The sequence below is a fragment of the Corythoichthys intestinalis genome, chromosome 11, assembly GCF_030265065.1.
Source record: "Corythoichthys intestinalis isolate RoL2023-P3 chromosome 11, ASM3026506v1, whole genome shotgun sequence".
Taxonomy (NCBI): Eukaryota; Metazoa; Chordata; class Actinopteri; order Syngnathiformes; family Syngnathidae; genus Corythoichthys; species Corythoichthys intestinalis.
Window position 1 is genome coordinate 31,362,686 of NC_080405.1, and position 20,497 is coordinate 31,383,182.

The 20,497-nt window shown below is 43.3% G+C and overlaps 1 protein-coding gene across 1 annotated transcript; it reads right to left on the reverse strand.

Annotated features, from left to right (window-relative positions):
• Positions 1-13,603: 13,603 nt before the first annotated feature.
• On the reverse strand, positions 13,604-19,882 carry her5 (hairy-related 5). Its single transcript, XM_057850887.1, has 3 exons — positions 19,494-19,882; positions 19,328-19,423; positions 13,604-14,784 (listed from the first exon to the last, which is right to left on the reverse strand). The coding sequence occupies exons 1-3, from the start codon at positions 19,716-19,718 to the stop codon at positions 14,344-14,346; spliced, it is 762 nt and encodes a 253-aa protein (XP_057706870.1). The 5' UTR covers positions 19,719-19,882; the 3' UTR covers positions 13,604-14,343.
• Positions 19,883-20,497: the final 615 nt, after the last annotated feature.

Consider the following 20,497-nt stretch of genomic DNA (forward strand, 5'->3'; position numbering starts at 1 on the left):
ACAAGGGTTGTTCCATTTTTTTATTTTTTTAATTTTTTTTAAAACCTGTCCTGTTCAGCTGTTTGACACAGAGAATGGAAGTCTAAGTGCCCAGATTCTGAACAGTTTTAATGTTTCACATTGAGAGTCTGACATACTCCCATTGTGATCATTCAAAATACCTTTTTATTATGACAAAGCAGCGAACAGGAAGGGATTATGGGGGGACAGAAGAAAAGAAATACAAGAGAAGATGGAAAAGAAACACATACACAAACAACAACTAGAAATACATTGAACATCTAAACTAGTTACTAATATGCTGGTGCTATCGTCAGCGAGATGTATTTCCGGTTTACACCATGTGGGGGCCTATTGGCCAGTGAAAGAGGAGAACGGGGGTGGGGGTGTCTATAAGCCTATAAGCTAAGTGATTGAAAGGGGTAGAGTGTACACAAATCAGTTCTGTGATCTAGAACCCAGTAATCGTGTGAATCTCTTATGAGTAAGCCCGTTGGCGACCAACCCTACGCCGCCGCATCGCCAATCCCGGCACCGGGACCCCCGACCCAAGAATGCCCTACCACATCCAGCAGCACGCAGGCCCCACCGGGCGCGCGACAGCCACGCAGACGGGCGGAGAAGCCGCGCGGGCGCCAACCCAGGACCACGGCACACACCCAGCCAGCCCGGGGAGGGAGGGAGGGCGGGGGGCCATGCGCAGCCCATCCCTCCTCCCGCAGCCCAGCAAAGGAGCCATCGTCCCCCCCCCGGGACCCAGGGTGGTCCCCCGGGCCACCCGCGCACCCATCAACCGGCTTTCAGGGATGGCAGGAGGGGACGCATCACCAACCCCACGCCTACACCCACCCCCGCCCGCCCACCCGGGCCACGAGCCACAGCCGCAGCCCCCCAACCGGCACGGCACGCCACGGGACCCCCAGCGGCCCACCAAGCCCCAGGCAAGGCAGGGTCCCCCGCCGGTGCAGGCGACACCCCGCTGATACACCGGCGCCCAGCCAGCGACCCGCCACGGAGCGCAGGGCGGATGCCCAGCCAGAGAAGAGAGGGGAAGGCGGAGGCAGGAGAACGCCCAGGAACTGCCACGGGGCGATGCAAGATCGGAGACCCGACCCCCCAACCTACTCCCGCGGCCGGCAGCCGTGGCAGAGAGGAGGCCACACCCCAGGAGCCACGCCATATAAAAAAGTGTGGGACCCACCTACCACCCTATTACTGTGGCTGCCAGGTTCCCGACTGGCAGCCATCACCCAGCACCGTGATGGGGGTGTGAGGGGAGGGTAGTGTAATGTATGCATTAAAATAGGAGAGCTTGGCTTGGGGCAGTGGGACCGCAGCATGGAGCTTCTGCCCAGCCGCCCGTCCCACCGCCCTTTGCCAGAGCTCTCCTGTGGAGTATGATGTGTGGTGCATTTAAAAAAAGGTGCAGAGATGGCGGGGCCTGTGGTGAGGAGGCAGCCGTGAGGTACCCCCACCCCCAACAGGTCCCAACCATCCCACAACCTTGGTGTGTGGTGCATTAAAAACAGGGGGGAGCCGGGCCGGGACTGTAAATCCCCGTCCCAACTCTCCCCGGAGAAATGTATGAGCATGTAAGTGCCAAGGTGAAAAATATTTACAGTGCCGAAGTGAGAAGTGCGTGAGTTAAGAGGCAGGCTCCCGCGGGCGTGGCCCCGTCCACCAGAACCACCGGCCGCAGGGCAGAAGAGGCGTCAGGGCCCCGATCAATCTCCGCCCCAGACCACCCACGGCGCCTCCGCGACCGCTCCCCCCCCACCCACCGAGCACCCACCCCGCACTCCGAGCAGGCGCCACACCAAGCGCCGGCGACCGCGGGCCCCAAGAGGCCCCGCCAACGACCCCGCCGGCCGGGGGGCAGCAGCGGCCGCCGCGGCCCAGGGAGGCGGACAGGGCCGGAAGCAGACCAAGGGGACGGAAGCGCGCCCCCCACAACCCACCCCCGGGCCAGGAGGGGCGCGCGGCATGACACCAGAGGGCACCTCCCCGGCACCCGGTACAGGGAGACGCGGCTCCGGCCGGGCGGACCTGGGAGGGAACCATGGCTGCCGCATGCACCCCCCGGCCCCCACCCCAACTCCACCCCACCTCACCCCGGCCGGCCGGGGAAGGGCCGCGGCCCCGGACCGGCACCCACGCGGCCCCCCCACCCGCCCACGACACCAGCGCGCGCCCGACGGGACCCCCGCACAGCCAGACGCAACCAGACAAGCCCCGGCCGAAAATCCCGGGGGCCAAGACCGGCGACGGGACGGCCCAGGTCAGGACGCCAACAAACTCCACCTGTAAAGCTGACAGAAGAAGAGGTTTATCAAACACCATTAGATGTATGCCAAGGACCGGTGAAGTGTATTATTTACGCATAGTTCCTTAATTGTTCCAATATATATATTTATACAATATATAGGGTGTTCCAAAAAAAAGTTGCATATGTTCCCCAGCAGCTGGAAACCAAATTGTCTATGAGTATCCTTGTAAAATAAGCCCATTGACCGACTAAACTGTGAAGGAAGAAAGTGTATTTATTACATGCTGTTGGGAGTGTACAAAACAGTTTGGATTTAAACATGTCCTGTTTCCAGCTGCAGAAGGATGCATACAACTTCCCTGGACACCCCGCATACATCAATTTATGTGTACATTTTTATTATTTTTGTGGCATTCCTTCGCAGGTGAGAGAGAATCCTTATTCTATGTTCATCATTCTTGCGACCGTTTCCCACTGTTGTTCGTATTTGTCCATTTTATTTGTCTGTTTGGCAGATAGTTTCTCTAATGTTATATATTCAATGATTAGATTTAGCCATTGGTTAATGCTAATGTTTTGTTTGTTTTTCCAATTCAACAATATTGTCTTTTTGGCTATCGTTAGACTTGCTAGTAGTGGACGGGTTTGATGGATAGAGATATTCACTGTGTTCAGATCGCCAAGCAGACAAAGAGTTGGAGACAATGGAATCCTGCAGTTCAATAGGAAAGAGAGTTTCTTCGTTACCTGTGCCCAGAAATCTTGTATTGGTTTACATTGCCAAAGAGCATGAAAGTATGTATCTGAAGTATCTTCGTTGCAGTTTGTACATTTATCGGATTGGGAGAACCCCATTTTGTGCATTTTAGATTGAGTAATATGCCATCTGTGCAGTATTTTGAACTGTATAAGCTGAAGGTTCTTATTCTTTGTCATTATAAATGTATTTTTACAGATGTTGGACCAATAGTTATTATCTAATGTTACCGAAAGTTCGTTATTCCATTTTTCGATTGGTAGGCAAGTAGAGTTGTTACATGAGAGGGCTTTATATACTTTTGAAAGTATTTTTTTTTGTTGAGGATGTATATTTATTATTTTATTTATGAAAGGTGGTGGGTCTAACGTACCCGTTAGTGATGGAAATTTGCTTCTGATGGCTGCCCTGATTTTATTGTATTGCAGGAAATTGACCCCTTTGATCTGGAAATCTTGCATTATTTTTTCATATGACATGAATGTATTATCTTTAAACAAATGCTGTAACTGGTTTATTCCCGTATCATCCCATGCGCTGAAATAAATAGGAATTTTATTAACTCCAAAGTCTGGGTTGTGCCAGATTGGTGAGAATTTACACGGGGCTTGTTGTGATTGCGTAATTTCCATACCTCTCCACCAGGCTTTCAAGGTACATGCTATCATTGGGTTTTTGAAGCAGCTATGGTGCTTAATACTAGAGCTAATAAAGGGGAGGTTTGCCAATTGTATTTGGTTGCAGTCTGTTTGCTCTAATTCTAGCCATGACTATTGTTCAGTGTTAAGATATAACCACCTAATAAGATATTGTATTTGATTTGCTATATAATAGTGTTGGAAATTAGGGGCCTCTAGACCCCCCTCTGGTTTATTTCTTTGCAATTTTGCAAGGCTAATTCTGTTTTTCTTATTTTAAAGTAGAATTTTGTGACGGCTGAGTCTAGGTCTTGAAACCATTTTTGAGTGGGTTTAAAGGGGATCATTGAGAACAAATAGTTTATTTGTGGTAATACTTTCATTTTGACTGTTGCTATCCGGCCCAAAAGTGAGATGGGTAGATTATTCCAGTGTGTCAAATCTTCACATATTTTTGCTAAGAGAGGTGTATGGTTTAGTTTAGTTAATTCTGTAAGTTTTGGTGAAATGTTGATTCCAAGATACTTTATATTCCCTATTGGAATATTGTGATTTTGATTTGCAGGATTCCATGAGTTTGTTGATAAGGGCATTATAATTGATTTTGACCAATTTATAGCATAATCTGATATTTGTGAAAATGTCTTTATTAGTTCAAAAGTCTCATGTAGGGAGGATTCTGGTTTTTCTAGATATAATAGTATATCGTCTGCGTATAAGTTAATTTTGTGTTCTGATGTGTGCGAGCAAATCCCTTTGATATTAGCGTTTTGTCTTATTGCAATTGCTAATGGTTCAATAAATAGAGCGAATAATAGGGGTGAGAGTGGACAGCCTTGTCGAGTTCCCCTTTGAAGACAGAAACTTTGTGAAATGACCCCGTTTGTGTTTACAGTGGCTTTTGGGGCGTTGTAGAATATTTTTATCCAGCGGATAAATGGCTCACCGAAGCCAAATTTTTCCAAAACTTTGAAGAGAAAAATCCAGTTGACTTTGTCAAATGCTTTTTCTGCGTCCAAAGAGAGGATAATTGCTTTCTGTTTATAATTCTGTGCGATATTAATAAGATTTAACAAGCGTCTTATATTGTTTGTAGAGTTACGTCCTTTAATAAAGCCGGTCTGGTCTTTATGAATTATAGTGGGAAGAGTTTGTTCTAATCTAGTAGCTAAAGCCTTTGCAATAATTTTAATATCTGTATTCATTAAGGATATTGGTCTATAGTTTGCTGGTTGGGTTAGGTCTTTCCCTTCTTTTGGCAGTAGTTTGATTACTGCAGTGTTCATATTGTCTCTAATTTGACCCTTGGCACTGATTTCTTGAACCATTCTATAGAAAAGTGGTGCCAGCATATTCCAAAAGTGTTTAAAATATGATGTCGAGAACCCGTCGGGCCCCGGTGCGCGACCTGTTGGCATGTCCTTTACGGCATTCCATAATTCCATTCCATTTTTTATTTGGAATAAAAACATAAATATATGGCGGAAAACACTCAGGTGACTTGAAGTTCTGCTCTAGACCCCGCAATTTCAAAATTGTCCGATGTGCATGTGTCATCATTGGAAAGCTTAAAATCTCAATTTTCTGGGGGTAGAAAAATTTTGAACAGGAGGGCATTTAAAAACAAATGTTTTTAAACAGCAAAACCCTATCTGGAGGTGAGCGCACGCGAGAGCAGAATTACAGACGCCATGACTTTAACGGGATATTATTGCGTAGTTACCTTGTTTCAATCCAAAAACTTCATGTAGCACGTATCGCTGAGTGTCAAGACACTGCTGTGAATGGCCACGGCTGGATTTTTGGGGGATTTTATGGATGAAACATGGTAATATAACAAGGGCCGCGATGCAGAAATCGCAGACATCAAGGAGTGGTCGAGATTTTCCTTTTCATATATTTACCCTTTTAAACGTTTTTTTTTTTTTTTTCCCCTCAATTTTTCTTTGTTTGGATCGATTATCATCTAATATATCAGAGAAAATGTGACAGTAACAAAAAAATACAATTAAGCGATAGTTATGAGGTTAGATATCCGTGACTTTTTTACAGACACCATTTTTTTCATTGTGTCATAATTTGTTTAAAAGTTTAAAATATGTGAATGAATAATTTTTTAAAGACATTTTCCTTTTTTTAAGCGAAGTATGAGACCTCAATTAATGATTCTAAGCCAAAAATGACAGACATTTTGAATAATAAATCTAATTAATTACCTTCGTTTTATGGCTGGGTTGAAACAAAAGCGGTTGCGCGACGTCTGTAAACAGGGGTTTTCAGTAAAACAGTAAAACGGACAAATTAAAGATAATTTGAGGGCTTCATGCGCCATGAATCTGCTATGGCAGCATATAGACGTATTGTTCTATCAAACACTATAGTTGTTTTGGCTTAAAATACAGCAGTTTCTTTTAAAAAGGAGTGCAAGAGCAGAAACTGCTTTTTCAGTCTTGTCTGCGTTTTCCGCCATATATATATAATCTCTCTCTCTCTCTCTCTCTCTCTCTGTATGTATGTATGTATGTATGTATGTATGTATATATATGTATGTATATATATTTTTTTTAACTGAAACTTTTATTTTGGTTTAATTATATGTATTTTAAAGCGCTATTTCTGACTATGTATGATAGTGGTAAAAAAAAAAAAAAAAAAAAAAAAAAAAAAAAAAACTATTTGCTCGCTCGCCGGTGCCCCGCTGTGCCCCAGTATTGTATTAGGCCTAGTGACGCCCCTGCTTGTGCGCATGCACCAGCAGGCAGCTCGCTCCATGACGTGTGGGTGCGAGCGATCATCCCACACTGCCATTTGGCATGCCAGCGAATGTTGCCAAAACTGATTAAATAGCGTCAAATAACAATACGCACACACACACATCCCCACACTTTCAATGTGTCGGCTTTTAATTAAACCCCAATATCCTGGTTAAATGAGTGCCCCTGAACTGGACTAACTAATCCCCATTTGCGTTTTTGCGCACGCAAATGATGTTAAATCTGCTTTTTAGGAGGCAGATACCCCTCAATGAAAAACTAATCTCATTCCGTCCATTGATGCTCCTTTCCTGCGGGAGGTTTAATCCGTAAACTGAAAGAAAGCCGACCATGCGATCGACCTAGCGGGACTAACACCTCCATTCATAGAAGCAGACCGCAAGGAAATTGTATGCTTTTCAAGTTAACGGCTTGCATAAACAAATTGTTTTCACATGACTGTAAATCAAAATGTTCTATTATTTTAATGTTTCAATAAAATACGACTACTCGCCATATTTTGTTTTTCGGCAGCTGTTCTCTCCTCAATCTCGTTCCAGGGTTTTTGCTGCCCTTTGTTGTTATCTGGAATGGGCGACGTGAATGACCCATTATGTGTTTTGTAATGTTGATCTCGCCGGCTTTCATCTTTTAAAACACAAAACAGCCTGTTAGCACATCGTATAGGCGTCCATGAGTTTCAAGGGTTTATCATTATTTAACATTTAGACTATCCTATTCTCAATAGTCCAGGAAAGACTTTTAACCTCAAAGGGGACAGACAACACCGTTATCACGTGTATCCCAGTGCAAAGAATCATGGTTAATGCATTGAAAAAAAAAAAACTCCTGAATTTTGGTTATGTCCCCCTGATGTCTATTAGTGGAGAAAAATATAAATAAAAGCTAATATTTCCAGGAAATGGTCAATGGAACAGATATTTTATTAATTGATTATATTATTTCAGGCAATCAAATGCAAGTATCCCAGATTACCGCCCTACTTTATCTATCTATCCATCCATCCATCCATCCATCCATCCATCCATCCATCCATCCATCCATCCATCCATCCATCCATCCATCCATCCATCCATCCATCCATCCATCCATCCATCCATCCATCCATCCATCCATCCATCCATCCATCCATCCATCCATCCACCCACCCACCCACCATCTTCCGCTTGTTCCGGGGTCGGGTCGCGGGGGCAGCAACTTTAACAGGGCAGCCCAGACTTCCCTCTCCCAAGCCACTTCAACCAGCTCCTCCAGCGGGATCCCAAGGCGTTCCCAAGCCAGCCGAAAGACATAGTCTCTCCAGCGTGTCCTGGGTCGTCCCGCCAGTGGGACATGGCTGGAACACATCTCCGGGGAGGCGTCCAGGAGGCATCCAAGTCAGATGCCCCAGCCATCTCAGCTGGCTCCTCTCAACGCGGAGGAGTAGCGGCTCGACGCCGAGTCCCTCCCGGATGACCGAGCTTCTCACCCTATCTCTAAGGGAGAGCCCGGACACCCTGCGGAGGAAACAAATTTCGGCCAGCTCGTGACCATAGGTGAGCGTAGGTACGTAGATTGACTGGTAAATCGAGAGCTTCGCCTTTCGGCTCAGCTCCTTCTTAACCACTACGGACCGGTGCAGAGTCCGCATTACTGAAGACACTGCACCGATCCACCTGTCGATCCCCCACTACTTGTGAACAAGACCCAGAGATACTTGAACTCCTCCACTTTGGGCAGGATCTCATCCCCGACCCGGAGAGGGCACTCCACCCTTTTCCGACTAAGTACCATGGTCTTGGAATCTTTGGAGGTGCCGATCTTCATTCCAACCATTTCACACTCGGCTGCGAACTGCTCCAGTGGGAATTGGAGGTCACGGCTTGATGAAGCCAACAGCACGATATCATCTGCAAAAAGCAGAGATGCAATGCTGAGGTCACCAAACCGGACCCCCTCAACGCTTCGGCTGTGCCCAGAAATTCTGTCCATAAAAATTACGAACAGAATCGGTGACAAAGGGCAGCCTTCGCGGAGTCCAACCCTCACTGGGAACGAATTCGACTTACTGCCGGCAAGGTGGACCAAACTCTGACACCGGTCGTACAGGGACCGAACAGCCCTTAACAAGGGGCTCGGTACCCCGTACTCCCGGAGCACCCCCTGCAGGACTCCCCCGAGGTACACGGTCAAACGCCTTCTCCAGATCCACAGAACACATGTAGATTGGTTGGGCAAACTCATATGCACCCTCGAGGACCCTGCCGAGGGTGTAGAGCTGGTCCACTGTTCCACAGCCAGGACGAAAACCACACTGCTCCTCCTGAATCCGCGACTCGACTTCCTGACGGACCCTTCAATCCAGCACCCTTAAATAGACTTTACCGTGGAGGCTGAGGAGTGTGATCCCTCTGTAATTGGAACACACCCTCCGGTACCCCTTCTTACAAAGGGGGACCACCACCCCGGTCTGCCAATCCAGAGGCATTGTCCCCGATGTCCACGCAATGTTGTAGAGGCGTGTTAGCCGCGACAGCTCCACAGCATCCAGAGCCTTTAGGAAATCCAGGCTGATCTCATTGACCCCTGGGGCTTTACCACCGAGGAGCTTTCCAACCACCTATGTGACTTCAACCCCAGAGATCAGAAAGCCCACCTCGGAGTCCCCAGACTCTGCTTCCTCAAAGGAAGGCGTGTCGGTGGAATTGAGGAGGTCTTCGAAGTATTCTCCCCACCGACTCACGACGCCCCGAGTCGAGGTCAGCAGTACCCCATCTTCACTATACACAGTGTTAATGGTGCACTGCTTTCCTCTCCTCAAACACCGGATGGTGGACCAGAATTTCCTCGAAGCCGTCCGGAAGTCGTTTGGAAGTTGGACCGTCAAGGCCCACGCCTTTGGCTGCTGCCCAACTCCCTACGCACCCGACCCCTTTGACCCATCCCACAGGTGGTGAGCCCATGGGAAGGGGAACCCACATTGCCTTTTCGGGCTGGCCCCATAGGGACAGGCCCGGCTACCAGACGCTCGTCTTCGAGCCCCACCTCCAGGCCTGGCTCCAGAGGGGGGCCCCGGTAACCCGCGTCCGGGCAAGAGAAACTTGAGTCCATTTATTTTATTTGTCATAAGGGGTCATTTTGAGCCATGCTTTGTCTGGCCCCTCACCTAGGACCTGTTTGCCATGGGTGACCCTGCCAGGGGCTTAAAGCCCCAGACAACATAGCTCCTAGGATCATTGGGACACGCAAACCCCCCCACCACAATAAGGTGATGACTCACGGGGGGGACCGTCCTACTTCATGACGTCATTAATATACATTATCACATGCACCTGTGCAGTTCTTGAGTCAAAGCTGGAAGTGCCCTGACTCTATAGTGCCGCCAATAGCGAGACAAAACAAAAAGAGCTGAAGTCCTTCTACTGTAGATAAAACATACAGCTTCGAAAAAGTTATTTACAACCATGTGCAATGAACAGATATTTATTTCTGTGAATAAATGGAAAATATATCTACAGGACCCTTTTTCTGTTTCTGGGTGCTGATTGCTGGCTTGTAGTTTATTGAATGAAGAAAAAGTTGATTTCTCTTGTAACAGGTTCTTTCGTTCTCTCAATGAACAGGAAAAAAATTCAGGAACAAAAAGAAAGCAATAATCATCTGAGCGACGTTTATAAAGAAAAGTACAAAAGCAAGCCTGCTAGGACTGAATCCCCTCGAGTGCCGCAGATGCCTTCGAGAAGATTCCATCCCGACTTTTCAACACATTACACTTTTTGTTCTTCCAAATGCGAATAGCCAGGCCCCCATCTCACCCATGAAGTGGCTCACAAGAAAGTGGAATTTTACTAGCTGATATGGTAGGTTCTCTGCTTTGACCTTGCTTCAGAGAAGAAGCTGAGAGCTGCACACTTATCTAAATAAAGTCAGAAAATAGACAATATAAAAATACAGTGGGGCAAATAATTACTTAGTCAACCACCAATTGTGCGAGTTCTCCTACTTGAAAAGACTAGAGGCCTGTAATTGTCAACATGGGTAAACCTCAACCATGAGAGACAGAATGTGGAACCCCCCACCCCCGAAAATCACATTGTTGATTTTTAAAGAATTTATTTGCAAATCATGGTGGAAAATAAGTATTTGGTCAATACCAAAAGTTCATCTCAATAATTTGTTATGTACCCTTTGTTGGCAATAACGGAGGCCAAACGTTTTCTGTAACTCTTCACTCTTCGCTTGGTGGTAAAGAAATCAACTGTGGGAGCAATTATTAAAAAAATGGAAGACATACAAGACCACTGATAATCTCCCTCATTCTGGGGCTCCATGCAAGATCTCACCCCGTGGGGTCAAAATGATAACAAGAACGGTAAGCAAAAATCCCAGAACCACACGGGGCGACCTAGTGAAAGACGTACAGAGAGCTGGGACCACAGTAACAAAGGCTACTATCAGTGACAGAATGCGCCGCCAGGGACTCAAATCCTGCAGTGCCAGACGTGTACCGCAGCTGAAGCCAGTTACATCCAGGCCCGTCTGCGGTTCGCTAGAGAGCATTTGGATGATCCAGAAGAGGACTGGGAGAATGTGTTATGGTCGGATGAAACCAAAATAGGAACTTTTTCGTAGAAACACAGATCTCGTGTTTGGAGGAGAAAGAATTGCATCCGAAGAACACCATACACACTGTGAAGCATGGAGGTTGAAACATAATGCTTTGGGGCTGTTTTTCTGCAAAGGGACTAGGACGACTGATCTGTGTAAAGGAAAGAATGAATGCGGCCCTGTATTGAGATTTTGAGTGAAAATCTCCTTCCATCAGCAAGGGCATTGACGATGAGACGTGGCTGTGCAACAAAGGAGTGGCTTCGTAAGAAGCATTTCAAGGTCCTGGAGTGGCCTAGCCAGTCTCCAGATCTCAACCCCATAGAAAATCTGTGGAGGGAGTTGAAAGTCCTTCTAGCCCAACGACAGCCCCAAAACATCACTGCTCTAGAGGAGATCTGCATGGAGGAATGGGCCAAAATACCACCAAAGTGTGTGAAAAGTTTGTGAAGAGCAGTGTTGTTAATAACGGTGTTACAATATAACGGCGTTACTAACGGCGTTATTTTTTTCAGTAATGAGTAATCTAATTAATTACTTTTCTCATCTTGGCAACGCCATTACCGTTACTGAGGCGGGAAAGGCGTGCGTTACTATGCGTTACTAAGTTGGTTGAATAAAAAAAAGTCTGAGAGAAACGGACTCACGGGGACGAGAGCAGAGCAGGAGTGGGGAAGACGCCGTTGCAACCGCGATGCTAGGTGGCTCCAATAATACCTGACTGCAGCCATAGCCGACAAACTACGCCCACATGACACGGTAGATATCATATTATAGAACTAGATGCAAATGACAGACACTGCTGCACTGCAAACATGTTTTAAGGACTACACGCGTTTGTAAACAGCCGCCATCTTAAAGCAGTAGACCTCTCAGGAAGGCCCTGATGTAGAGATCCTTCCTAGCGAACCTAAGTAATTTTTTAAAATCTAAAATGCTCCTAAATCGGCAAAATCTTAACTTAAATCTATCTTTAAATGATGAAACAGTTTTAAAAATTACACATGTTTAAAGTAGACAGAAGGGAACTAATGCAATAACGGGAGAAATTTTAACAACTTTAACGATTGATTCACAACTTTAAATGACTTCCACACATAGCAAAGGTTACTAGCTAGTTATCGCAATACCCTTGTGTCTAGTTAAGTGGAGGGTAAAGAATTGGGCTAGGGCCAATTGTCCCCCAAACACTTTAAGCTTCACATTGTGTGACCTGTGTGTTTTTTTGTTTTGTTTTTTTTTTAGAAAAAAAAAAAATCACTAGTTACTTTGCCAAGTAACTAATTACTCTTACATTCAGGTAACTGAGTTACTAACGCAATTACTTTTTGGGAGAAGTAATTTGTAACTGTAATTAATTACTTTTTTAAAGTAAAATTAACAACACTGCATGGCACTAAATGCGTTAGTAGACAGCCGCCATCTTAAAGCAGTAGACTTTTTAGGACGGCTCTGTTGTAGAGAACCTTCCTAGCGAACCTAAGTGAATTTTTATCTAAAATACTTCTAAATCGGCAAAATCTTGACTTCAATCTATCTTTAAATGATGAAACAGTTTTAAAACTTTTATATGTCGAAAGTAGAGAGAAGGGAACAAATGCAATAATGGGAGCAATTTTAACAACTTTTTACAGTTGATTCAGGGTAAAGGGTAAATTAGGGTAAAGAATTGGGCTCGGGCCAATTGTACCAAAAACCTTCACAAAAAACTTCACATAGTGTGGCCAATGTTTTTTTTTTGGTTTTTTTTTTTTTTTTTTTTGAGGGAAAAAAAAAAGTAATTATCACCAATTACTTTGCCAAGTAACTAATTACTCTTACATTCAGGTAATTGAGTTACTAACGCAATTACTTTTTGGGAGAAGTAATTTGTAACTATAATTAATTACTTTTTTTCAGTAAGATTAACAACACTGGTGAAGAGTCACAGAAAACGTTTGGCCTAAGTTATTGCCAACAAAGGGTACATAACAAAGTATTGAGATGAACTTCTTGTATTGACCAAATACTTATTTTCCACCATGATTTGCAAATAATTAAAAAAAAAAAATCAAACAATGTGATTTTCTGTTTTTTTTCCCCACATTCTGTCTCTCATGGTTGAGGTTTACCCATGATGAGAATTACAGGCCTCCCTAATATTTTCAAGTGGGAGAACTTGCACAATTAGTGGTTGATTGAATACTTATTTGCCCCACTGTATATATCAAGTAAAATGAACAACTATATGGGAATATCAAAATTATGCTTTGTCCATGTCAATTGTTCAATAGAATAAGGCCTCATAATCGTTAAACAATACTGCGTTTTTGAAGGGTTTTCTTAGTGTTTTTTTTTATTTTTTATTTTTAAATAAACTTGAGAATATTTAATTATTCAGTTTTTAAGAGTTCAACCCTAAAAAGTGAGACAGCCCCCTTAAAGCAACCACCTGGGAATGATCCAGAACATGGCCTGATGTCTGAAAAGACATTCAGTGTGGATCCTGGCTCACATGACCCATTGCTGTATTCAGATCTGAAAGCAGCTTATGTTAAAATAATATGAACTCAATGAACACACAAGTTTGTGTTATGTTGGAATTCATTATTCCACTTTATTGGATTCTTAATATGCTGGCTGTAGGATTGGCCTTGTCCTTTCAAACAAGTTTGGAACAAAACAAGTCGTTCAGTTGCATTCAAGGCATGTGTAGATTGGATGCAGTCTGGATCAGTGGACAGTTTGCGAGTGGCCACTCTTGTGTCCTCTTGCATGTGAAAAACAGCCCAACCCTACATTAGCATGTTAATGGACATGTCCAATGTGCAACAAGTATGTGTGAACAACAATGCTCTTCCCACATTGGAAGACCCTGGATCCACCAACAGCCCTGGTTTACAAAAAAAAAAAAAAAAAAAAAAAAAAATTAAAATTCCCAAAGTAAAAAAAAAAAAAAAAAAAAACGTGCTCAGCTGCAGCTAGTTCTCGTATTTGCTTGGAGAAATATATAAAAAAATATTTGCTGAATGGTCATTATAATAAAGAAAAACCCTTAAAAATAGGATAAAAAAAAAACTTTTGCACTTAAGAAGTGATTACATATTTCACAGTCAACTGCAGGGGTCACCAACATGGTGGCTAGGCTGCCATTGACGACGATAGATGTCAAATCCATTTGAATTGGTAGTTTAAATGAATTGGATGTTTGTCACTGTAAATGGCAGCAACTGAGTTTATCAGTCCCCAAAATGAAGCAGCTGTCTCTTTTAAAAAGGTTGGTGACCCCTGCATGTAAAGAATATCAAAAATAGAATCTAGCACTTGATTAGATGAGAGTATTTATGACTGGGGCCAGGGTCTCCACACGGGATCTGGACTTTGGGCGCAAGCTGTAGGGGAGGACAGCAACTCCCTGGTGTCACAGTACTGATACCCGGACCCCTGGCTCACAGAAGAGGGGAAGATACCGTCCTTGAACTGATAGCGGGGACTCAGATGCGAAGGGTACGGAGCGTGGTTGTGTGAGGGTGAACTTGTCGAAGCGGGTTCCCCGGACACTTGCCCGAGCCCCTTTTCATCACTGGCTATGAAGCGTTGGATCCTTAAGAGACACGACCTCATGCCTTCCTGATAGTCGCACTGGAGGCCGCTAGCTTGCTGCACCCTGTGGGACAAAACTGACTTGACTGCACGCGGACCCCTCTGCTCCTTGTCAGACTTCAGGAATTGCACCACACTCTCCAGGATTTCAGCCTTCTCCACTTTGGGGTTCGACAATTTCTAAAAGAACAACAGTTGAAGTCAAAATCATCATATGTGTAAAATTACCGCAGAATTAGTAAAAGCAGTTTAGCGCTAACCCTATGAAATGGATTTATTGTGATTTGGGGAAAAACATGTTAATATATTAAATACCTTTCCTAGGAAGAAGCGCACAGCAAACGCATAAAACTGCTATTGCTTCACAAGTGCAACCAGAACATTTATAAACACCAACAACTTCCTTAGAGTGTGATGAATGAATTAAAAAAAAAAAAAAAAAAAGCATAAAATAAAATCATGCTCGGAGCTTATGCTTATTTCATAAGCATCAAACTAGAAATCCAAGCAATTTTTTGTGATTATGTGAAACAAAAAAATATTAACAGTTCATGTTTCTGCATGGCTAAATTTTGGTTTGATTTGAACTTGAAAATTCAGTGACTAATCCACTGATATTTCATTATAAGGAATGCATCAATGGCACTGAAAGATGAGGATTCACAGACAGTCTTCCCGGTTGAAATGAATTGGATGTCTATCATGCATAATAGATTCATTGATCATCATCAATGACATGCAACCATACGCGTAGACTAAGCCGCCCTGGTGGCTGGAAATGTCATTGCATGTAGTCGACTTTCTTATATATTGTTGTTTATTGTTTTACTGTTTTATTGTTTATTGTCATTGTCATCGGTATCATTTACAGTTACAAGATAGCATTGTGATCAGATTAATTGACCCGAAGAAAAGACAAGGGCTGACGGGAGAAGCCTGGGCTGAGCTACTGTATATAAATTTAAAATTAAGACTTTGCCGGTAAAATGTTGTCTATAAAAGTAGCAAAGCAATAAAACAACAAAAATGAATGAAAAAAAAAAAAAAAATTATAATGGGTAAAAATTTTCGAACAGATCATGTGACTTGCAACTTGGAGACTATCATTTGCTTTGCTTAGCCAAAACCACCCGAGGACAGACGAGAAGATGGATATAGATAATTTTTTTCAAACCCAAGCTTACAAAAGTGACAACAACTACTGAGCGAGAACCAAGGATTGAAGATGTGGACCATGAAACACTAGAGAGCACTCCCAAAATGGTGAGCGGCGTTTCAGTTTGCCCCCCTAAAGATGCTAATTGTACAACAGAGCCACCACCGGGCGTTCCATATTCAATGGACGCAGATCTTTGGCCGAAAGCATAGCTGTCCTAAGCAGCCCGATTTAGAAATCCCCTAAAAAATGATGGGAAACAATAAAAATGCTAATTTTCAACTTATTTATACAGTGGGGCAAATAAGTATTTAGTCAAACACTAATAGTGCAAGTTCTCCCACTTGAAAATATTAGAGAGGCCTGTAATTGTCAACATGGGTAAACCTCAACCATGAGAGACAGACTGTGGGGTGGGGGGGACGACAAAAAAACCCAGAAAATCACATCGTCTGAATTTTAAAGAATTTGTTTGCAAATCATGCTGGAAAATAAGTATTTGGTCAATACCAAAAGTTCATCTCAGTACTTTGTTATGTACCCTTTGTTGGCAATAACGGAGGCCAAACGTTTTTTGTAACTCTTCACAAGCTTTTCACACACTGTTGCTGGTATTTTGGCCCATTCCTCCATGCAGCTTTCCTCTAGAGCAGTGATGTTTTGGGGCTGTCGTTGGGCAACACGGACTTTCAACTCCCTCCACAGATTTTCTATGAGAGAGATCTGGAGACTGGCTATGCCACTCCAGGACCTTGAAATGCTTCTTACAAAGCCACTCCTTTGTTGCCCTGGCTGTGTGTTTGGGATCATTGTCATGCTGAAAGACCCAGCCACGTCTCATATTCAATGCCCTTGCTGATGGAAGGAAATTTTCACTCAAAACCTCTCGATACATGGCCCTATTCATTCTTTCCTTTACACAGATCAGTCGTCCTGGTCCCTTAGCAGAAAAACAGCCCCAAAGCATGATGTTTCCACCCCCATGCTTCACAGTGGGTATGGTGTTCTTCGGATGCAATTCAGTATTCTTTCTCCTCCAAACACGAGAACCTGTGTTTCTACCAAAAAGTTCTTTTTTTTTTTTGGTTTCATCTGACCATAACACATTCTCCCAGTCCCCTTCTGGATCATCCAAATGCTCTCTAGTGAACCGCAGACAGGCCTGGACGTGTACTTTCTTCAGCAGGGGGACACGTCTGGCAGTGCAGGATTTGAGTCCCTGGTGGCGCATTATGTTACTGATAGTAGCTTTTGTTACAGTGGTCCCAGCTCTCTGTAGGTCATTCACTCAGTCCCCCTGTGTGGTTCTGGGATTTTTGCTCACCGTTCTTGTTATCATTTTGACACCATGGGGTGAGATCTTGCATGGAGCCCCAGATCAAGGGAGATTATCAGTGGTCTTGTATGTCTTCCATTTTCTAATAATTGCTCCCACAGTTGATTTCTTTACACCAAGCGTTTTACCTATTGCAGATTCAGTCTTCCCAGCCTGGTGCAGGTCTAAAATTTTGTCTCTTGTGTCCTTCAACAGCTCTTTGGTCTTGGCCATAGTGGAGTTTGGAATGTGACTGACTGAGATTGTGGACAGGTGTCTTTTATACCGATAATGAGTTAAAACAGGTGCCATTAATACAGGTAATGAGTGGAGCCTCGTTAGAAGTTAGACCTCTTTGACAGCCAGAAATCTTGCTTGTTTGTAGGTGACCAAATGCTTATTTTTCCCTCTAATTTGGAAATAAATTATTTAAAAATCAAACAATGTGATTTTTTTCTTCTTCTCCACATTCTGTATCTCATGGGTGAGGTTTACCCATGTTGACAATTACAAGGCTCTCTAATCTTTTCAAGTAGGAGAACTTGCACAATTGGTGGTTAGCTAAATACTTATTTGCCCCACTGTATATATATTCCTGGCTGGAATATTCAGTCAAAAAGGATGCGGCATCTACTTTTCCACTCAGTATGACAGAAAAAGGCGTGCAAGCACACACGCAATCACACAGACACAGCTGGGATGCCTGTATGTATGAGCATGGGCTAAGCTACTATCTGAGCATATATCATGTAAATTCATTTTATTGCTGACACTGCGTTTCGGGTTCATCAACATGTTTTGCCGCCCCCGGCACAAAAATCAAACTCAGTCTATGCACGCAATGAGTTAAATGCTATAAAAATATATATTTGTTTTCATTCATTTTACTTGAATTTGGTTTGTATTACATTTATATATGAATACAATGTTATTTAATGGTTAAAAGAAAATTAGAATAATTATAATAAAAAAATAATTGCTAATATTTTATTTAAATTACCCAAATAATCACTTGCCCTATAAGGGGTAAAATAAATGACCAAAACTGGTCACTTACTCTATAAAGGGTTAGAGGTCTTAAGTGCCAACTTTTGAATAGCTGTCCACCGTAGTGACCACTGTTACACCGAGTGGAATTATATGAAATTACCTATATATGACTGTCAGATTTTGAGATGTAAACACTATTGCGCTCTTTAATTGCGCACCCCCCCCCCAAAAAAATCCTTCCAAACTATGATTTTACACTTAGTTGGGTAAAATTGATTAATGTTCAAATCCTGAAATGTTGCAGTGCGTGACTTACACTTATATAGCGTATATGAAATCAAGGGCATAGGTTTGCATAGAGACGGTAGGGACATAAGACTACCAACTTTTCAGGATGCTCAGATTGTCCCCGCCAGTTTTTAAGCAACCTTATTTGCATTATATATCGAGTTCAGTAATATAAGTCATTTAGATTGTCTTCATATGCTGTCAGGATGAAATTGACCCTATCATAATTAAATTATTTTCATTATGTTCAGGCTACTGACTTTTTCACTTGCTGAATGTGCCAGTACACCCCCCGCCCCCTCAAACGCACGTGTGATTGGCTGATATCTTATTTAAAATGTATTAATTTAGACATTTTTTTTTCAGATAATCACACATTAATCATAAACGAGATCTTTTTTTTTTTTGCTGAGTTTGGCTGTGCTTGTGGACAAAAGCAGCCGTGTTTTATCTGAAGGAAGGCTCCAATTTAATTTATTTTTGTTATACTCTAAGAAGTTCTTTTCAGTTATATTTACCTTATTTCTTTAAACAATGTTGGGTAGACAAATGTTTTTTTTTTTTTTTGCATTCCAGGATACTAAGGAGATGATGAACAAGTTTGTATTTCTCTTGTGTATGTTAATATAATTTGTGTTCAAATAATGTAATTTAAATTTGCTAATAAAATCTAGACATTTATTCTGACAGTTTAAAAAAAATGTATATTTAGTATTTTTATAACAAAAGTTATAATCGAAAGGTGTATCTCCTCAACCAATACACGTGAAAGTTAGTGTAAGTCAGTACAGATTTATTTTGCATTGATCATTTATTAGCCATGTATCCCCGTTGACCCAATCTGTTTGGTCACATTAATGTCCCGTCCCCAGCAAAAGGTGTACATGTAGGTTATGCTGTTATATATTCCCTACCAATGTTTAGACCAAATTTATGTCTTGTAAATTTACTTCTGATGAATAACCTTTGAGTACCTCATTGTGTGTATTTTCCAACATTAAAATTCTGAGCGTTTCCAAACTGCGATTGATGCGCTCCCGTCTCCGTTTCTCCATAACAGGTTTGGACACCTTAAAAACAGACATATCACTTAGATCAGGTACTTTTTGTTTTCATATCCATTCCAAATCCGCCGCTTACCCTCCTCATTCCGTGCCTATGATGCTGTGGCGAAGATAACGCCTTCATTCCGGGTCCGAATCGACACATAAAACGGTGGATGTTTTGCACCTGGTGAGCAAATATATGGGCGTCCCCGCAGGTAAAGCCTCGCCCACATGATGAGAGGGGAAAAAAAAAGTAGAGAGGTCCCTTCCATTTACATCGCGTCCTCATGCGTGACAAGCAAACCACCTGGGATTTCATTCATATGTAAAATAACATTGACTGCACGGGGAAGTACCCCACCACCCCCAACTGACGTATACACAAGGACAGGCGACCAAATTGCTGCCTTGACGCCCGTGCGTGTTTTTTTGACCCCCACAAGCGAGCTCGCTAAACAGCAGCACGAGCACTTGAGCAACACAACACGTGTCATCTGTTTGGATAACGAGCGACCACATGTTGCATTTATAGGCACGTCTGCAGCATTTGAGTACAGCAGATACATGCATCGTTGGAATTTGGGCTTTAGGGAGTGTGCACACTCCATACATGGCCGCCCTGATCCCTATAATAGGCTCAAGTGTGGAGATAACACTAGGATGATCGGATCATGGCTATCCCGCCGAGATGAAGCGCCCTTTCAGACACATTCATACTTCCGTTTAAAATCAAAGAAGGCCGATTAGTGGAGGCCTGCGGACCCTGTTGGTAACCATGGCACCCAGCCAAAAGAAAAGTGTCTCTCTGGAAAAAATATCTGACCACCCTTGTTTCTTCAATTTTCAAATTAGCTTTAACTGCCCATCCATTTGTCCTTCCATCAGTCCGTCTATAAGCAAACAATCTTTTATTTTCATGCCATTTAACACAATGTAACACATATTTTGTTAAGTGGTATTTCCTAGCAGTGGCGCCTCCAGAATTTTTTCATATGGGTGGCCAGATGGGGCCACTTAAAATCTTGGGGTGGCCAAAACTAAAAGCCATAATTTCAGGTTTTCATTATATTATTGCAGTAAAAATGTAGGGGAAAACTA